Source organism: Glandiceps talaboti, chromosome 16, assembly GCF_964340395.1.
Source record: "Glandiceps talaboti chromosome 16, keGlaTala1.1, whole genome shotgun sequence".
Classification (NCBI taxonomy): Eukaryota; Metazoa; Hemichordata; class Enteropneusta; family Spengelidae; genus Glandiceps; species Glandiceps talaboti.
This window is the reverse complement of record NC_135564.1, coordinates 9,386,343-9,404,296: the sequence shown is the minus strand read 5'-3', so window position 1 is coordinate 9,404,296 and position 17,954 is coordinate 9,386,343. Positions and strand designations below refer to the sequence as shown.

General features: G+C 34.7%; 1 protein-coding gene across 1 annotated transcript; it reads right to left on the bottom strand.

The window, feature by feature from the left end:
* Window positions 1–1,408: 1,408 nt before the first annotated feature.
* On the bottom strand, window positions 1,409–12,229 carry LOC144447070 (uncharacterized). Its single transcript, XM_078136967.1, has 3 exons — window positions 12,036–12,229; window positions 11,059–11,310; window positions 1,409–1,540 (listed from the first exon to the last, which is right to left on the bottom strand). The coding sequence occupies exons 1-3, from the start codon at window positions 12,049–12,051 to the stop codon at window positions 1,464–1,466; spliced, it is 345 nt and encodes a 114-aa protein (XP_077993093.1). The 5' UTR covers window positions 12,052–12,229; the 3' UTR covers window positions 1,409–1,463.
* Between the last annotated feature and the right edge of the window lie 5,725 nt (window positions 12,230–17,954).

Here is a 17,954-nt window from a genome sequence, read left to right as displayed (position 1 = left end):
CAATTCTGTCGAGCTTGACAAAGTTGTATTTCTACTTTCCCGGTTTCCAATACAGAGATCAATCATCATTAATGCAGCACATAGACATAATTAAAAAGTTCTGAATGCAATAGTAGTTTATTCAACGTATTAATATTAACTGGTAATATCCCTAGTAACCGTCTTAGTTTCAAAAATAATATTAATCAAATGATGTGTGATCTATATCAAGACATTACTCTCATTTCACCTGACAATGATCTTAACTGGGCATCTTCTTTCATTTTAAACCTTAACTTAAACATATACCTCTAAAGAAATAAAATTAGTTTCTTGGGTTAAAGAATGTACTCATCGAAGCTGTTTTATTATTTAGTACTAATTTGCCTTCATATACACTGCCTCAATCATGTCAGTGTTCACCGGTTCTGCATGATACAACCACGCAGAAACCAATGCGAAACTGCATATTCTACACATTTTAAAAAATAGCAAGATCACAATTTCTTGCTACATTTTGTCGAATTGAAAGAAACAATTTTAAAATACTGCTACTAGACGCGGGCATGCAGGCGCCAGTGTGTTGGTGTCTGCATTATGATGTCTGCATATGGTGCATGGTGACACGTTAGTTAATTTTATTTATAGACAAAATGTCGCAAGAAACTGTGTTCATTCAATCTTGCTATCTTAAAGTGTAGCATGTCCAATTTCTTATTGGTTTATGTGTGGTTGTTTCAAAACAGAGACAGTGAACACTGACATGAAACGAGCTGTATATATAGTGAAATGAAGAGTACAACATATTATAGAGGTATGAACGTCTACTGTTGTTTCTATGTTATAATATTCACAGATCAGTGTTACCGTGTTACCTATATGTCTGTATGGTCCTACATAAATCGTAACACCATATCAATATGCTATCATATTTCCTAAACCTATAAGCGCGTGAAAGACGAGTGTAGTGACATTGTTCACATTTGAGTAATACGCGATGATGACGACGAATGATATACTATGAAGTACTGGGTTACTTAAAAGTTTGCGCAGTTATTACCTCGCTTTTTTTCTAAGTGGTGTTCGCGTAACAAGTGTTCTGGACTCAAGCCGTTAATTGCGTCAACTTAACAAAATATAATGATCAGGTGAATTGACTTATCTACCACATAAGAACAACAAAGAATAAAACGTTTGTAAGGACATGTAGGTTTCTATTACCAAACTCTTCAACATTCTTGAAATAATTTAACAATTCTTAAAACTATGATAATGCAACAAATGTCTTAGAACTGTGAGAGTGTTCGGTAGTCAAACGTAGTAATGGGCAGGTGCAAAATCGAAAATAGACTAATAAAATAACTTCCGCAAGTATGGTTATTTATTCTTTATATTGGTGAGTGTTGTTGTTGTTGTTGTTGTTGTTTTTTCTCGCTCTTGATGATTGAGGCCCGCGTTGAATCCCAGCATAACTTCATACTTCTTTACATTTCCTGTTGCGCACTATACCGCACTTTGGCCATTTTCGAAAAGAATTCAAAGTCGTTTATGCGTCCATCACCTACAAAAAATGATATAGAGCAGTTTAGAATGGAAATATCGTAATAAGAAAAACAGCAATCGGCGGAAACTTCCTTTCAACTTCAATACGGCAGACAGACCGGCCGATCGAGACAGGCCGACAGAGAGACAGACAGAGAGACAGACCAGACAGACAGACAGACGGACGGACGGACGGACGGACGGACGGACGGACGGACGGACGGACGGACGGACGGACGGACGGACGGACGGACGGACAGACAGACAGACAGACAGACAGACAGACAGACAGACAGACAGACAGACAGACAGACAGACAGACAGACAGACAGACAGACAGACAGACAGACTGACTGACTGACTGACTGACTGACTGTACTGACTGACTTGAATAACATTCCTTTAAGCTTCATTGTATTGAAATTCATCATTAAGTCAATAGATATTTCATTAAATCAATAAATACGTATTTGTATATATATATATATATATATATATATATGTGTGTGTGTGTGTGTGTGTGTGTGTGTACATATATATATATATAATATATATATATATACATATATATATATATATATATATATATATATATATATATAATAAGAACAGTATATATACCTCATACCCCTTCCCGCCCTCCACGCTTTGTACATCTCAGACCGAAGTCAAATCGTGTTACTCTAATTGCCTCGTCTTTCCAATATGTTTCATTGTAAAGACGTTTTATCTCAACTTTACATCATTGATTTATTGAGCGATTCTCACGTTACAATTCCCAAATCACAAATTTACATAAACGTATGTTGTCAATTTCAGCTAACAAGACATACAACTGTCGTGACTAGATGAGGTAGTTGGAGAATATTTGACTCAATGTTTGCACGAGCCTTTTTGTCAAGTATCTAGGTGTAAAAATAGAAATTTAAATGGCAAGTATGATGATAGACGAAAAATCATAGGGGAAATGTTGGTAGTTCGACAACGGTTTTTTTATAATGTGGACTGATCAAAAATCGAAAATGGCTTTTTACATATTTGGATAATAAGGTACAACAAATGCATTAAATTTTCTTAACGATATGTTTCTGTAATTTAATACATTTATTAATTGAACAAAAGTTGGTATTATTTGACAGCCGTATATTATGGCATAGAATTAAAAAACACACTGGACGTAGTGATGATCATGTGACGTCACACTACATTTGATACGACTATATACTCATACGTAATGAAACAATAAGTAATACCGGAAATTCATGTCAATGTAACGGGAATGCAAATACTACCAAACCAGAAAGATTATAGCGTCTCAATAGGGAACTTGCAATCCAGACTGAGCATGCTCAGACGCGAAGGACTATGGGATTATCTGTGGTTATCGTAATACCTAATCTGGAGCTACTGATAAAATAAACCTCCCACAATTGTCAGGGTAACTATGAATGGATTATTTTGTGGTTACAGACAATGTAACATTATTGTTTACGACGCTAATTGATTGGTATTATTATCACATTTCCCATGATGCAACATTAAACATGGCGGGTTTGCAAGTTCCCTATTGGACGGCACGATGTTCTTTACATCTCACATATTTTTTGCTACGAATAACAAAAACAAAATACAGGCACTGATTAGCGCGCACGAACATGAAATGTTACATTTTATCCCAGGGATTTGTGTTGTTACTGTGATACCAGTGGAGATAAAATAATTTCTGAACCAATGTTTTGTATATTTAGCCAGCTGCAGACCATTGCTCTTACCCAAATTTAACTAGAACTTGAATTTGAACTGGCCTTTGCATGGAATTTTCTAATATTGTATATTTACATATAATCCTTACACGTACGCATTCATAAAGAGAAGCTTACAACACTATTTACGACGCAGTCGTCAATTACTGCCAGTACCATGTTAGTGTTCACTGGCTGCGTCTGACACAACCACAAAGAAACCAATAAGAAACTTCACATGCTACACTTAAGATAGCAATATTAAATGAATACAGTTTATTGTGATGTTCTGTCTAAATAGAATTAACTAATGTGCCATGATGCAGATATCAAGAGCAGGCATCAAGACATTGGCGCCCGTGTGCCTGCAACTAGTTGCAGTAGGTTCAAATGGTTTGTACCATCTTTAGACCCAATTTAGCTAGAAATTGCGATCTAATTGGTTTTTACGTGGTGGTATCAAACAGAGCCAGTGAACACTTAGATGAAACGGGCAGTACTTGTAACTGAGATCATTATTTCTAAATGTGCACACCCGTTTTCTCCATCCTAACTTTTGAAAATGTACCAACAATGATTTTACTTTTTCAAGCACTTTTATCGGCGATAATACAGCCGCATTTTTCGTGTAATAAAATGATGCAAGAAATTATTGAAGTTGACTACATAATAGCAATGGTAACAAATAACTTGATTGGCTTACAATAAATGTCCAATAAGCTCGTCGCTATTCGTCGTATTTGATTTATACAGCTATTTGCCAGAGTTTGACCAAAATTTATCAGAAATAAGATTCGACCCAAGTACAAAGGCAACGCAGCACTCGATAAATATCTGACAAAACGTGTCTAAAGAGAACTCACAGGTTCGTGTAATCTCACAATTAAATCCCGCCAAAAGTTATTAGTTGTTTAAGGAGCTTAGAACCTTATCTTTGGCCTTTTACAAGGTTGGAGAAAATCCGGTATTGATGCAATGGTATAAACATATACGCCATTGTCGTACAGACAAAATGTATGGGGAAAAGGTGGCTGTCACCTTCAGTCATGTTACCTCATTTGTTTGGATTAGTAGAGTGCTTACGAACATGCGTCTGTTTTCAACATTTCAGCTTAACGAGTGCATTCAAGAAAATAGACGTAGTAGGGATAACAAGGAACTCTCTCCAAATAGCCTCACTGTCCCATTTATCCGTCCTCTTGGTCGGACACATAACAAAATACATTAAACAAGCACAGCAATTTCATTTTGTTGTATATCTTCACTGCAGTATAGTGCAGCTACTAATACACCGTTCTGTGTCACTTCACTGACTGTTTTGATTTTATTTCTAAGTCTGATTAAAACCAGTATGTTATACCATTAATTTGTGGATAGTAAGTGCCAGACTCAATTTCATATAATTACTGATGCAATCCAGTTACTGATCGGGCAGAAAATACCACGTTTCAAGCAATTCGGCGTATTTCTAATACATTTACATAATACATCTTTATATGAAGTAACTGTGCTATACGTTTACATAAATTAAGCTCTATATAATTATATACGTTTAACAATGTTGTAACTTTGTAAATTTGCTGCCATGTTTTAACTTTCTACTTTTTATCTGTTCAGTTCTCTTTTTCCATGTTAATTTATTCATAATTTCAAGAGTTTCTAAAATGTTGTTTTTAAATGAATAACAGTGGCAAGAACATAATAGTACATTTGTTTAATTTAACTTTTCCTACCCCTTAGTTTGTTGTTTTGCCAACTGACGTTGATGTACTGTGTGTTGACTTCGCGCATGCTGGCTATGCATAATCCTCCCGGAAAATACAATTCCTCGATATCAAATTTATAGACTAACACATGGATATGAATAAATTGCTCTTCTGAATAAAAATTCGAAATCTTTTATACATTTAGTAATAATGATAGGACCTAAAAACATTGTTTGGTTTCGGTTACCCGACCCCACCTAGTTTTCACTGCCGTCCCTAAACTTAGTTTTTACGTATTCTATAAATAAAATCATAAAATCGCCAAACTTGTGTTGTATCGCATGAAACAGTGGATGCGGAAAATGACATCAACTTAAAAAGACAATATAAAACTATTCTTCCAATCTGTAATGGCTGTACATTTGATGAGATGAAACCAATAACACAGAGACCACATGAAAAAAACGGAAAACATAACTGCCTGAACTAGACAATCACACATGAAAAAAAAATTTAAAAAATTAAAACCATCTATTCTAAAATTGAGCGTAATCGGAAACACACAATTTTTTAGGCCTAGTAAATAATAACTTTTTATATAGTACTTTTAGACACTGCGTTCAACGAGATTTACAATTATTATCCCTGGCACGGATCTATAGTGGCACAATGGCCCTTTGCTTCAACTCCCCGAGGAGCTCCATTGCACCTTATCTTATAGGATTAAAGCATTCACATTGTCACCTCTATCCTATCAGGTCCTCAAAAATTGAATCATTCGCAAACAAACGGCAACATCGAGGTTCGAACCTGCAACCTGCAGATTCCAAGCCGGTCACCATGACTCCACATAATAGATTCCATGTACCAATGGCTTTGTACAGAGTACGGGTGGGAATAGTGAGGGTGGGGATGGGGGTGGTGGCTAATGCTGTAATGCACATCGTAATCATGTAACCACATAGTACAGACCTTCGTAGATGGGATTATTACACTACAATTACAACCGTACGCGTGGACAATAAAATGAATGAAGGAAGCAAGAAATTTGACCATACCATAACATACTTGCACTCATACATAGCCTTCAGTCTTGAAAAGATAATGATGGGAAGTAAATGCAACGAAAGACAATATTTGAATGTAAAATTTGTGAACGACCCAGAAGTTTTAATATAGTCGTCGTATTTTATATTCCAGAAATACTGAGATACCGTTGTTACCTTGGAAGGTATTGGTTAATTCGACGTATCATGAAACCAATTTAACCAGTTATCTCATTTGATAATTCCTATATATTATTACCTTGTTTCTCTTAGCTTGCTATAGTCTAGAATGGAGAGTATTCAAGTACATTCAATTGTATTAAAATTTTAAAAAGTTTTTCTAAACACTTTTCTGAAACCTTTGTCATATTATTGAAGTTTGCTTCTGGTTCTTTTAATGAAAGAAATGTGGATCTTGTTGTCAAGGAAATGTCAATAATTTAGATTTCCCATTCAATTAAAATAGTATTCGGCGGCCATATTGGATTCTAAAGTGGCTTACTATTGATAATAATTTGACAGCAATTCGAAAAATATGTACGGTGACTCCGATTTTTTGTTATTTATTTATTTATTTATTTATTTTTTATTTGTATATTTATGTGTTTATTTATTTACCATTTGTTTAATTATTCATTTATTTGTTTTATTTATTGATTATAATTTTAACTGATAATGAGTTTTCTCGAAAAATGTAACATCAAAATGTTTAAGTTTATTTCCGAGGCGGATTTCACGTTAAGACAATCACCTTGATATGTGCAATCTCATGTGCTCTGAGTCGAAAACATTTTTGTTGCATATTCTTAGTTTAAAATTGCCGAGACAATGGCAGCTGTAAAATAAACTAGCTGTATGTGTCACGATATCGTCAATAAAGCACACCACTTAAACACATTTCGTGTTAACAGGCTTAAAATGTTATAGTCATTCTTGTAGTATAATCCTGGTAACAAAAATGCAAATGATAATCGTTGTGATAAGCTTAGTGGCCGTGAAATCTTACTAACTCCGTCAGCAACTTAAATTTTGTTTAAGTAGATTTTTTCTAACATGGAATTGTTAGAAATTTTCAATAAATGATGATTGATTTTTTTATCTAGTATCATCACTTCACATCTGTTCTGTTCACCACTTTGTATTATATGTGTAGCAGGGTAAGTTTAGGATAAGTTTGACATTCTTTGAATCGATAAAAACTAGAAAAACAATTCATTTAAATTAACTGTTCAATTTAGATGGAAATTATCATTTTTTTTGACGTACATCGTAATTTATAAGTTAAATTGTAATCATGACAAGTTTGATTTTGTTGGTTCTTTAGATGAAAAAGGGTTTCAATTCATTACCTTAAAGTTGAACGACACGTCCAAAATGTGCTTAACTAAACAAAATCGTTGGCATACACACCTCAGTTTGGCAAATATATCGTGATATTGTAGTTGGCTGAGGGCAACGGAAAGATAGCTATTGCGGAAAGTAACTTTAGACGCAACCTTATTTCTACAACGTGATTGAATTGTAACAGTATAACCAATGCCAGTAGCATTATGTCGACACTAAGTCCAATACCGACATTGTGTTATATATTTCCTTAATGGTAAATCTTTCTTTCAAGCGTTCACGTATTATCATATAGCTAGGCTCGTAACAAATTGTTCAGTCGCATCGTTTGAAAGACTATTTGCGTTCCCATTTCTACAGAGAGGTTAATAGACTTCAAAGTAAGTTTAATTTGTACTAATGTGGCTTAGATACTATTTTATCATGTAAAGTTAGATTTATTGAGACTAGTGCCAAGCCTTCAACATTGTCTATCGACGTGAAATTTATTGAATGACGTGATGTGACTGAAAAATGAGTACCGTGAAAACCATCCAAACCTAAAAAGTAATGAATATAATAGAAGCATTGCATTTATAAAAGATTATGGTCATTGTCACTATTTCTAAAAAAAATGAAAGTAGTTCCAGTATGCCTGTAATTGTACTACTATCTAGTTTACATGAAAGGCGCCTCGAAAAAAAACTGTTCAAACTGTTACTGTTACTTTGTTCAAGAAAAAACCAATTCTCACTTCAAATCAAGAAAAAAAATCAAAGGTTACCGTATACATTTTTTAAAATAAAGACCTCAATTGCCTTTTCTCTATGAGAAAATGTAAGATTGTTGAGTTTCTTGAAATCAAAACGTTGAGGGCCCAAAGTTCCTTCACTACTTCAAAAACACCAGACGCAAACTTCCATATAGCAAAGTTTGGAGGCCCATTATTCCGGAATAAGATTTTTGCGATCGAAGTTTGCTCTGTAAGAATTAAATGAAATTTGTGAAGTCTTCAAGAATATTAAAAAGTCAGTTTTGCGTTATTGAAAAGGTTTTAAAGAAAGACGTTGTTTGATAATCGTTTTGGTGCATCAAATTATTTTTAAGGAAACCATAAAAATGTACCATTTTTACCTTTTCCAACTGTTTTTACAAATTGGTAAATCTCTTCATATTTCATTCTTATAATTAAAAAAATAAATTGAATGCAATACATCTAAATTCTATTATTACGTATAGCTTTACGAAGAATGCAACTCTGAAATAAACTTCTTAAACTGTTCTTGTTACTTTATTCAAATTCCAACCTATTTTCATTTAAAGTCGTATGGGTTCTCTGTACATATTGGATTTAACCAGAGGTCAAAAATTTAATCATTTTAGAATCCAATATTATAAGAAATAAATTGAGTTCAATGAAAGCAAGATGGTGAAAACCAACATTTTCTTTCATTAGGACCAAAAACAAGCTTTTTATAATAGCAAAGTTTGGAGAGAATTAAAGAAATTTGTTTTTCAGATAAATGTCTCCGAGAAGCGCATTCTACCTTATGTGTAATTTATTTGTAATATCATAGTTTTCATTGCCGAAATTTAAACAAAAAAGTATTGTGATTCTTTCATTTTCTCTCGGACAGTTATGGACACTATACTTTGCCACTAAGTTTTATAGATGTGTTGTGTTTTAACCTAGCTAGTTCCACTTCAGTCATTTTGAATGATAAAGGATCGCTCACTTTGACTGGGGTACAGGGAGTGAAACAAATTGACAAGTGATGTTGGAATGAAATAAACCACGTCTGTTACTTAGGATAGAACAGAAAATAGTTAGTTTAATCATTGCATTTTATAGTTTTTCATTAAGAATTGTGTTTAAAGTGAATATAATTGTGTTGAAGTTGGTAAATATGCAAACGTAATGTGAAATATTTAATATATATACGTGTGTGTGTGTGTGTGTGTGTTTGTGTGTGGTGTACATTCTAATATTAAGAAAAAATAATAAGAAGAATGATATTAAGAAACAGCAATACATGTTACCTATGACGCAGCAAATGGAATAAAAGTTAACTTCTAATTTTAAACTTATCGCGACCTTAAGTACTAACTGCACTTCTTTGGCTGTAGTATTGAGTAGTGATGGATGCGTGTCGTTTGAGTAGAAGTGGCATTTTGCGTTACTAAACGTCAATAGTTGTCAACACAGGAAACAACGTTGATATGGGCAATTATAAACTCAGTATACAGCCGTGAATACATAATGTTACTACCAAACCAGAGTGACTATAGAATTTCAAGTAGGCGGTACAATGTTTTCTACATCTCACACACTGTTCTTGCTGGGGATTACATACTTAAAACAATTTGAAAATACAGACAATGGCATCGTACATGCAAACATATACAGTGATACATTTTATCTTACTATGAACACAAATATACACACTGTTTGATGAAGCAAGGACATTTCAAACAAACCTTTTCATTTGTATTCAAAGTGAGGTAAAATGTAACATTTCACATGTTTGCGCGTTATCATTGCATGTACTTTAAATTGTTTAATTCGTAGCAAAAAAACGGTGCGTGAGATGTAAAACAAACATCATACTGTCTCATTGAAATTCTATAGTCTTTCTGGTTTGGTAGTAATACAGCGCATAAAAATGTCAAAAACAGAGAAGTTAACTTGGCCTGGCTGAAGCTTTAGAATGCTTTTGAAAGTACAACAAAGAATACATTGGCTTCGGAATGACTTTGATATATCGTTTGTAAGAACGAGACTTTTACATAGGAATAAATCAACGCGGTTTGAGTGAGTTAATCTATTACAGGCCAATGCTTTTCATAAGAGTCGTGAGTAAGGGATTATTATCTGGAACATTAGAAAGTGTCTGTCTCTGTCTCTAGACTCTACTAATGGATATAATCCGGAACGCTGTTCGCCGAGAGAGAAAAAGAGAAATAACGGCCATAACATCAAATGGAACAAATAGCAAAATCCTTTTCAATAGGTGCTTGCGGATACGCAGGTTTTAAATGAACGTTTACAGGTGTTCCTCTTTGCGGAATTATACTTAGAAGGATTTAAGGATGGCAATAATCCTAAAAAATGAGATTGAGTTGGCTTTGCAGTCAACCTTTCCATGACGTTTTATTAAACGTGTTGTATTAACCGTAAAACTGTTAAGATCACTTCAAATGACATCAAGCTTTTATAACGCGTTTTCTTTTTTATATAATAATTTTGGTATTCATGCTTTCATTACAACGATTCATCATCCGAAATTTAGCTGCACGAATCCAGTCAATAAATTACAAACAAACATTGAAGAGCAAACTACCACACTGTATGTCATATTAGATAAACAGACAGTTTCACAGATACGTTCGCATTCACATACATACATACATACATACATACATACATACATACATACATACATACATACATACATACATACATACTTCGGATGATGCAATGCAGGTAAGCAACTAGCTGAAGTTGGTGCGAGTTAACATGCTCACATAAAACAGTATAAACAAGAGCGAATATGTTGCGGAACTTTGACATTTGTCTTTTAAATTAGGCACATACATATTTCAACAAATTCACTACAATATCTTATTTCGGTTAAGTTCAATAACAAGAATTGTAAAATCTTTATAATTATGACATTTACGAAATAAATATTACAGGCATGGAATGGATTTTTATCTCACCGTCTAAGTCTGCCGAATCAAAGGAATCCATCAATGCCGTGATTCTAAATTGGGGAACTCGTTCGTACTCTTCAATAGATAGTTTTCCATTGCCGTCGCTGTCAAAGAAACTAAACTGGCTTTTTGGTGTGTATGAATGTGGTAGCGTAGATTTCTTTCCCAGCCGTATAACTTGATTCCTATACAGGAAGGCTGTCGCTGTGTGTAGGGCAATGAGCTGGACTATCACCAAGAGTATTATGTGCTGACATTCTGTAAACAAACATGATAGTCAATACCGGAGAAAAGGAGAAGCCTTGGTGCTTCTCTCATGAGACATGGTGTGGTTTTTTTTGTACACAGAGACAACTTCAACTGTAAATGAAACTACTATAGAGGTGCCGCACACAGTGGGGATGTAGAAGAAGCCAATTAATACTTCATGTTGGTTATCAGTTTGAAAAGTAAACAATTGAAGTTATTAATATCATCAAGTCCAGATGTAATGTTTTCGACAGAAACCTGTTTCTACTGCACTGTGAAAGAATAGCAATGCCTTTACCACTTTTCAATGTGATTAGGTAACGAAAGTGTCGTCAGCGAAAGATTAAGAACAATTATTGTTACAGTTTAATCATTTAAAGAAGAAATATAGATAACCTTAAGGCAGCTCATACAAATAAAATGTAGCAAATTCAATATTTGTACATTTTTCTTCTCACCATAGACGAAGAAATACAGTTTTGTTAACAGTAAGATTTTATCGAGTCAGCCAATAAAATGTAGCTGCAATGTTATTGAGGGTTTTGCCAAACAGTCGACGTACGATTTAGAAACTGTTATTGAAATAGCAATTTACTTTTGATATGTTGTTAGTACCGTAAATGTTGTAAACTAATCAAAACTTTAGATATTTATATTTTTGAAGTCTAAAACAAGTAAATGTCAATGCTAAATCTTCAAATGCAACTTTTTCTAGCGTCTGAGATCGAACATACCTAATTTCGCCATCATCTACGAAGCTCCACAAGATCGAAGAGTTTCGCCTTCCGTCTTCCGAGCCTTTATTCTATATGGAACGATTCTCCGAGGTGCTCTGTAGAAATTTCAAACAAACCAATACGTTCCTTTGTCTTCTTTAATAGCTTCGTATCAGTTCCTTGATGTTCCCTGTAATGTTAAGCCTCCGAAGTCCAAATGACAACTGTCTCAATGGTCACAGGTGTGCCGGTCCTTTAAGTAGGCAGTGCTTAATGAAATTGTTACTGTTAAGCCGTAAACTTCCTGGGTCTTTTCTTAATACCGAGTACAATGTAAGAACTGTATACTGCTTTCCTATTGGATAATGACACTTGCTTTCGTCAATAGAGCGCATTGAATACGATTAATTAGGTATCTTTGTAACAGTGCAAACCCCGCAGTGCGCAACAACTGTGATTTTATCATTTTAAGTCCTTCATATCACAATAATTCACTAAATTTTTACAAAAGTACAATTCCAAAATGAAAGATAGATGATAGATGTTTGAACATGTATAACAATGTTTCATCCCAAAACGAAGAATATTAAGTCGTAGTGGTCTTGTGTATTCAGGTAGAATATTACCAAGATACTATTACGGTTACGTTCGCTGTTGTAAAACGTAAAGTGCACTAAAAGCATATTATACGTAGTAGAACACACATCTGAGATGCAAACTCGCACACTTTCTATTCGCTATGCAGATAAGCAGATTCAGACAGTGGATGGTAAACGTACATTACTGCCCCTTCAACTTTTTTACAAAACGTAATGTAATATTATATTACACAGTAACAATTATTGCCATTGCTTCAATGCCGTTTTCAATGCTAATCAACAAATGGACTAAGGCAGTGGTAAGGGTTGAATAATATCACCTCCACCCCCAACCCCCTAACCCCAATCCCCATCTAACTTACAAAAAAGTCAACAGACAAATTTGGCAATAAAAGACTGTACAATAACCGTCCTCCTTAATGAATACCAAACGTCACTATGTGCGTTAAAGATATTCATTAGATATTACAGATTCATATGTGGTAGAATAGTAGACAGACGCTTACAGCATAACGAGGAATCCAATACTTATGAAAAGATGTACACAGAGTGACATGATTATGTACATCGACAGTGAAACAAAGATAGATAGATAGATAGATAGGTAGGTAGGTAGGTAGGTAGGTAGGTAGGTAGGTTGCTTGCTTGCTTGCTTGCTTGCTTGCTTGCTTGCTTGGTTGGTTGGTTGGTTGGTTGGTTGGTTGGTTGGTTGGTTGGTTGGTTGGTTGGTTGATTGATTGATTGATTGATTGATTGATTGATTGATTGATTGATTGATTGATTGATTGATTGATTGATTGATTGATTGATTGATTGATTGATTGATTGATTGATTGATCGATCGATCGATTGATTTGGTGGGTGGGTGGACACACACACACATACATACATACATACATACATGTACATACATACATACTTTGTGAGTAGCATCAAAGTACAAACGCATATCATAAAACATTATAAAAGTCAAACGATTTTATAATTTTTACTACTTCTGACGTTTGTGAAGACATAAACGTTATCTATACCTAATCGTTAATACCAACTTCTAGTCTTTTATGTGTTAACAATTCGATACACCGAGTGAATTAAATGGCATCGTAATCCTATCGGGTAATCTGAGGAGTAGCTTTTGTAGTTTATGTGACATCCGTACCTTTCGTTCTCCTTTTTTCGTCCCTCCCCGTCGTGAGCATTGGGCAGTTTCAAAAATGAAAATTACCGACTGTTTAATGTTGGTGTTCACCGGCTTTATTTGATACAACCACGTCGGAAACCGATAAGAAACTGCATAAATATGTCCACAGCCATATCTATATTGCTACGCTTTAAGATAGCAAGATTGAATGAATACATTTCCTTGCGACATTTTATCTAAATGAAATAAGTTAACATGCCAAAATGAAGACTTTGGCGCCCATGTGACTGTGTCTAATTGCAGTACGTTTATTGGTTTATTTTATTTAGACAAAATGTAGCAAGAAATTCATCCTGATATATTAAAGTGTAGCATTTGCAGTTTCCTATTGGTTTCTGCGTGGCTGCATCAAAGAGGGCAATGAACACTAGCGAAATGATGGTTAAAAATGTATCATTTTGTATAGTATGCTTGATGCTATCGATGTCTGTATTTTGTTGTATGTAATCTGTAACAAAAAACGTTGTGTGCAATGTAAATATCATACATTCTGTCTAATCGAAACTTTATAGTCACTCTAGTTTGGTAGTAAATAGAATTGAAATTTATTCAAAATATTATATGAAGTGAGCACCATGATAATAGTTCCTGAGAACAAGACTGCTACACAGAACAACTTGTGGATGAGAGATACATTTATGGGCGAATATTTTGAAGTATCAATATAGATATGGCTGTGGACATGAATATAGTATAAATATGATTATAAACACAAATGTCAACTATAAACACAAAGTATCAGTGTTTACTCTATATCTACAAAATACAGTATTACATCATGCTTACATATATTTATTTCAATCTGATATAGCTCAAAATTACACAAGCCTTCAATATGATCTGAAACACCGACTGTTATCCATCATATGATCCTTGAAATATAATCACATATATAGTCTGCAACAGTATTTCATTTGTTTGTGCGTTTTGCAAATGTGAACAAAAAGCCGTGCCAGGTAAACTAACGAGAAAGCCCCGGTTGGCTAATCCCGAGGCTCGCTGCAGCTCAGCAGAGGGTAAACAAAAATGGGAAAGAGACAAAAATGGTCAATTTTATGAAAGGAAATGTGAACGATAGAAGGCTAATTTTAAATGCAAGTATGGTAGCCAAGGCCTAGATCCTACCAAGAAAAACTAAACCTGGTTGGATATAGATGTGTCGTTCACCTACACTTTACCCAGCAGGTACATAATTTAATAGACACCATGTCCAAGCCATGTACTCTACTCTTCAAAACTAGGCCTGAAGACATGCAAACAAATTAGTGGGTGGACATGAGATACGAGTTACAGAATATATCTTCTTTATGCGATCAGGGACGTGACATTCTTAGGGGTGAGATCAATAGTTCAATGTAGGATGAAAAACTAAATTCTTTTACTTGGGGGATGGGGGATTTTGGGCCATTTTTTTATCATTTTAGTTTAGATTATTTGAATTATAAACGTGTTCCATCCAGTCTAGCCATGTAATGGGTGAAATAAGATACATGTACAACATCCGAGTAAATCTAAAAATGTTTAAGAGTGTATTCCACCATTTTGTCCCACGTCAATGTCTGCATTTACTCCCGTGTAGGCGAATGTTTGGCCATCATTGTGCCATTTCGGTCTGTCCTTTTAATTAAGTAATGGAGGCAGAATGTATACTTCTAATTTGTCTCTAAGCAGAAGCTATTAGCAGTGACATCCTTAGATGACGAATTCCTTGTCGTTATTGCCGTAAGATGTTAGTGAGGCACTGGATCAAAGTTGAGGCTGGATATGCCTAGCATACGATAGTTACAAACATATAAACCCTTTCCGCAACGCCACTAATCAAATTAATTCGAAATCTTGCCTTGAGCAAAACATGAATTCCATACCTCGCATGGATCATCAATGACACAGGAACGTCTCCTCTGGAAAACTTAATCCTTTTCAACTGAGCAAAGCCAAATATCATAGCATGATACATTCAGAAAACTTACTTATAGTTATGTAGACAGCAATTCGGCACATCCCTTAGTGTACAGAGTTAACGGCATATGCACAGTCAATAGTTATTTTTTAGCATAACATGGCAAAGGACTTTGTATTCTTTATTTGTCACTATCTCGCAGTGCACCATTTATTATCGTGTTTTAGCGCTCAACTCCTGGGAAGCGCCACTAATGATAGATGCTATACCATACAGTTCCTTCTGTCAGCTATTCAAATCCGGCACACATGTGCAATGCTATAGCGGGCAAAGTAGATCACTTTGTTTCACGACATAATCAAATTTTGTCTTAAAAATCGATAAGTATAGTATTACCATAACTCGAAATACCATGCAACATGGAAATTCCAGCAGTACCCCACTTGCCATGTGTCGGTTTCTTGTAAGAGCTTTGTATTTGCCCTTGACCATGTCCTTCAGTCGGTTTTTTTTTGTATATTACAATGCGATGTATAGGATATGTACAGATGTTTGATGCGAATATAACTGGACAGTGGCCATATTTTCATAAAAATCAATATTTTATAAATTATCTCCAGGATTATAGGTTTATTCAACCCCATATTACTTTATATAACCTTTCAGTTTGTGTCACTATGGTCGCCTGCGCTTTACCCCCTCAACATCCCCCTCCCCCTCCCCGAGTCAAATATTGGAATATTGCAATACCTTACTTTAAATTGCGACTTTTTTATTTTTGAATGTCTTGGAAAGTTGATAAGTCATTGAATATCATCCACGTTAGTTTTAAAACGTTTTATTTAATATAATTTCTCTAAATAATTCGGGGATGGATTTATGTAGTTTCAAGACGACTTTATAGTCACAAATTGAGTGAAAATCCATACAATATCTCAGGAACCATGACGCATACAAACCTCTCTCAAGGTTGTTCATCCCATTATCATGTATCATATATTCCTAGCATTATTGTACGTGACCCTGACCTTGAAGGTGAAATACCAACAACAAATTATTTCACCAGGCAGGCATAATTAAGGGGTTGATTCATATGGATTCATTCTGACTTCAAGCATCTCTAGTCTCTATTGTCAGTTATGTCTTGTCTGAGTCACAAGGTTCCTGTAAGTGAAGTGTCAATACATTTTTATATAATTTAATACTAATGCAAGGGTTGGTTTTCCCCCAGTTTTGAAGACTTTACACTAACTTTCCATTATGCTTCAACATACAAGTATCTGCGAAATTCAGCCCCACATTTGTATTCATGCACAAACCAAGGAAGTCGATATCCCATAATGTTATGAATTCTACAAATAACAGGTCAATACCGCAAAACTGTACAAAATCCAAAACCCAAGCCATTAGTGTGATATGTCTAAAATATATCATTTCAAAAAAAAACTAACTACATTGTTCCCCGTTAATTGTCATCGCTCAGACACGGAAAACAACGAGTGGCCTAAGGGGCATTGTCACAACGAGGCGGAGACAAGTAGAGATGGGACACGTTGGTTGCAAATGTATTTCTGGTTGAATGAGAAAAACGTTGAAGAAAAATAAGTAATACCTGTGCAGGGTGGTAACTTATGAAAATGGTTGATAATGATAGGGATTTTCAACGTCGATGAAATAAATCAAAAACACTTCGTAACCAATACATCCGCGTTGTTTTAACGCATGGTCAGGTCATTCAATCTCGTATTTTTTGTTCGGGCGTGTTCAACTTTGCTTTAGCGTGGTATAATATCTCCGGACTTTTACAAATTCTACAAATTGAGGATTTACCAAACAGACAGCCTAATATCAAGTTAATAGTTGAATAAATGACAACACAAAATATCTCATGCTATAGACAATAACTCTTGATTTTGCCAAAACTGTTCATTATTGGGTCAAAAAAAACAAATGATTTTACTAAATCCTCAGCCAGTAGGTCAATGATTGATAACTTTATTAAATCCTTATATCATGTTCTCTTTTATTATGATTATATTATATAATCGTAAAGTTACTGGACTGATTTCACAGTGAACGCTTTATCAACTGAGTAAGGACATTTGATAGAAGAGAGAAAGAGGCACAGGGAACTCAATGATGATATAATGAGAGAGAGAGAGAGAGAGAGAGAGAGAGAGAGAGAGAGAGAGAGAGAGAGAGAGAGAGAGAGAGAGAGAGAGAGAGAGAGAGAGAGA